Source organism: Cariama cristata, unplaced genomic scaffold, assembly GCF_000690535.1.
Source record: "Cariama cristata isolate BGI_N322 unplaced genomic scaffold, ASM69053v1 scaffold22496, whole genome shotgun sequence".
Classification (NCBI taxonomy): domain Eukaryota; kingdom Metazoa; phylum Chordata; class Aves; order Cariamiformes; family Cariamidae; genus Cariama; species Cariama cristata.
In genome coordinates this window covers 13,422-16,405 of record NW_009624101.1, presented here as the reverse complement: position 1 = coordinate 16,405, position 2,984 = coordinate 13,422, and the positions used below count along the sequence as shown (strand labels likewise).

Below are 2,984 nucleotides of genomic sequence, written 5' to 3'. Positions count from 1 at the left end.
AGTCTGGTTTGTCAGCTTCTGGAAGCGGCTCAAATGCAGGCAGCCCAGGGCAGGCAGCCATGCCCGCGCCAATCAGCTCCCGCAGGAGCTGGGGAGGAGCTGGGCCCACGGCCGCCGCTTCTCCTCGCCCAGCAAAAATGGAGCCACCTCTACAGCCAGCGCTCCCCACACCTCTGCCCGTGGGGCATGGCAGCATGGGCCCTGCGCTGCCCCACTCCAGCCCCTCCACAGCTCATCCCTGTCCCCCAGGTCAGTCCCTGAGCTGGGCCACCTCGCCTTGCCATGCCCCAGAAGCATCTTGCAAGGCTTAGAAGGAAGAACATAGCCTGGACAGTGCCCCATGCAAGGGGACAGTGTCACCACTGTGATGACTGCCACGCAGCAGCTCTGCGCTGGCCCCCTGGCCATCCCTGGGGCGTGGGGACACTCAGCCCAGCCAGGGTCTGCAAGTGCAACAGCTCCTCGCAGCAAGGCAGTGGTGGCAAAGCAACAGGGTGGGGAGACCCAAAAAGCACCCCGTTTCCACTCACTGCAGTGCCGTAGCTCAAGCAATGCCCTGGGGCGCTGCTTGCCCATGCAGGACCCCATGATTTGGCATGTGGGAAGGTGGCTGGGTCACAGGTGTGGTGTGGTACCCCTGTCCCTTCCTGTCCCAGCCTGCTTCCAGGGACTGTCCCCAGCTGATTCATGCCCTAGGCCCTAATTGCTATTTACACAGTGGCATCGAGTTCACTCAGCTGGGGGAGAAAGGTGGTGGCACTGGCCCCATTAAGGGCACTGGCAGGGCCAGGAGGGCACACGGCCCTGAGGCTGCCAGGGAAAGGGCTGGAAGCTGCTGGCTCTCCTGCTCCCAGCTGGAAGCAGCTCCCAGGATGGGGTGGAGGATGGGTGCAACAGAGCAGGCGCTCAGGGAATGGGATAACTCAATGGTAACTGGCACTCAGGGAGCTCAGACCTTGGCATCAAGCAGGCTCTGGAAGATAAACTGGCAGCAGAGACAGAGTGATCAAAGCTTCCTCCTGCACCCATCCCCGCTGGCCTCAGCCACGGGAGACAGGGGGAACAGGTCTGTCAAGGCAGCCTTCTGCAGCAAGCGCTTCTGCCACTGACTAATGCCAGGGTGGAGAGACTCCCATGCAACAGCTCACTTCCTCTAGGTCCTCCCACAAACAACGGCCGCTGCCAACACCGTAGCTCTAGCAATACCCATGGGTGCTGCTCACCCAGCACAGGGACCCCAGGAGTGGGAGCACATGGGACGGCAGCTCGGTCCCACGCAGGAGCCAGCCAGCAATATCACACCACAGAGACTTATTCCCTCCGCTCCGGTGGGGTGTGGGCACAGGGAGCGAGGCTTTACCCACACCAAACCCACACTCCCAGGAGAGGGGTTCCCCCTGCTCGCCGTGGCCCTGCTTTCGTCAGGGAAGGGCTGATTGGGTAAATCCATCCCCTTCACCAGGCCCCTGCCCTGGCTGGGATAATCTCAGCTCAAAGATGATGCCAGAGGCAGATCATTTTACTGGCTCCTTTATTCAGGCAGATTTTGCGGGGAAGGGGGAGGCCGGGAGCCGGGCTTACGACCAGGTTTCAGACTGGAAGCGCTGGGACCGTTCCAGGGCTGTTAAATGCTCCTCTGCTTCAGAGGGCGACAGGCCACCTTCCAGCTGTAACACCGACTGCAGGGCTTCGGCCACCGCTGCTGGCATCTGCTTTGGAAGAGACAGTAAGCGGTGCGATGGAGGGTGAGCAGGAAAACTGGGGGCATATCTGCAGCCCCAGTGCTCTGGCAAGGCAGTCCGTCAGTGGGGCAGCAGTCCCTGTGGCCAAACTCACCGTCCCCAGCACACAGCACAAGCTGCCGCTGCACCAGGGCAGTGGGAACCTGTTCACTCCACAGCACAGGCTGCCTGGCACTGAATAAATGACAGCCTTCAAGAACCAGCTCGTACCACTCCCTAGAGAGCAGTCCCGTTATCCACACAGGGCTTTTCGGCACTGGCATTTGCAGGCAAAGATGTGGCCACGGTACCCAGTCCCTGGCAAAGGAGCATCACAGCTCAGTAGCCTTAACTCTGGCCCCTATATTGCTCCATTTCCCATCACCCTCATTAGAGGGAGACGGGGAATATGCACGAGTCGTAATTTATCAGCAGGAGGGCAGGAAACTGTCTTTCATCTTGGGAAACATTCAGTGTAAAACATGTCTGATCCTGAGCTGGGTAAGACAACTGCTGCAAAGGAGCGGCCACTTCCATCCGCTGCCTCCTTTCAAGAAATCTGAAATTATTGTTTTGATGGTGACATTTGTAACCAAAGCCAGTTCAAACCTCAAAATAACAGAAATGGTGAAGAAAACATGAGCTCCTCTGTAGAAAATATCTGAATACAATTCAATGCTTCCAAGCACAATTATTTCTTATGGGAAATAAGAAATTCAGACTTTTTCCTGGAGAGAGTTTCATTTGATGAACTGACTATGCGACAAAAAAAACATCTAATAAAAAATTTCCCAGGCTGCTCCAACTGGCATGAGCATCTGGCAACGTCCTTGCTGTTTCCCAAGAACAAGGCAGAATTCTGACTTGCACTTGAAGCTGATTAATGTCCCAAAATACACAGAAAGGAGGTCTTCTTTTTTTGGAAGAGTCGTATTGTTTCTGAGTCAGGCATTGATATGCAAGTACAAGATAACGTAGCTGGGTTTGTGATGGAAAACATGTCAAATATCTATTTTTTGCATAAAAAGAGAGACATTTTCAACCTTTTTGCCCCTGGGCAAGATAAGCTGAGCACAATCATAGAGAAGATACAGCCCTGGCTCCCCAGACCCGGTCCCAGCCAGCAAGGGCCCAGGAAGGCAGACACACCATGCTCCATGGCCCAGGGCCACTGGTCAGGGGCACAGAGCCCAGGATTCACTTTCCCCATCTTTCTCCTAGTGTGGCTGAAACAGTGAATACTATTTTTAGGGGGGGGGGGGG

The 2,984-nt window shown here is 55.9% G+C and overlaps 1 protein-coding gene across 1 annotated transcript in view; it reads right to left on the bottom strand.

Moving 5' to 3' along the window:
- Positions 1-1,577: 1,577 nt before the first annotated feature.
- NDOR1 (NADPH dependent diflavin oxidoreductase 1) overlaps positions 1,578-2,984 on the bottom strand; it is a 14,273-nt gene continuing 12,866 nt past the window's right edge. The window contains exons 15-16 of the mRNA XM_009703052.1: positions 2,033-2,039; positions 1,578-1,709 (exon numbers count right to left, since the gene is read on the bottom strand). Of these exons, the coding sequence (XP_009701354.1) occupies positions 1,578-1,709; positions 2,033-2,039 (139 nt within the window). The remainder of the gene's footprint in view (positions 1,710-2,032; positions 2,040-2,984) is intronic.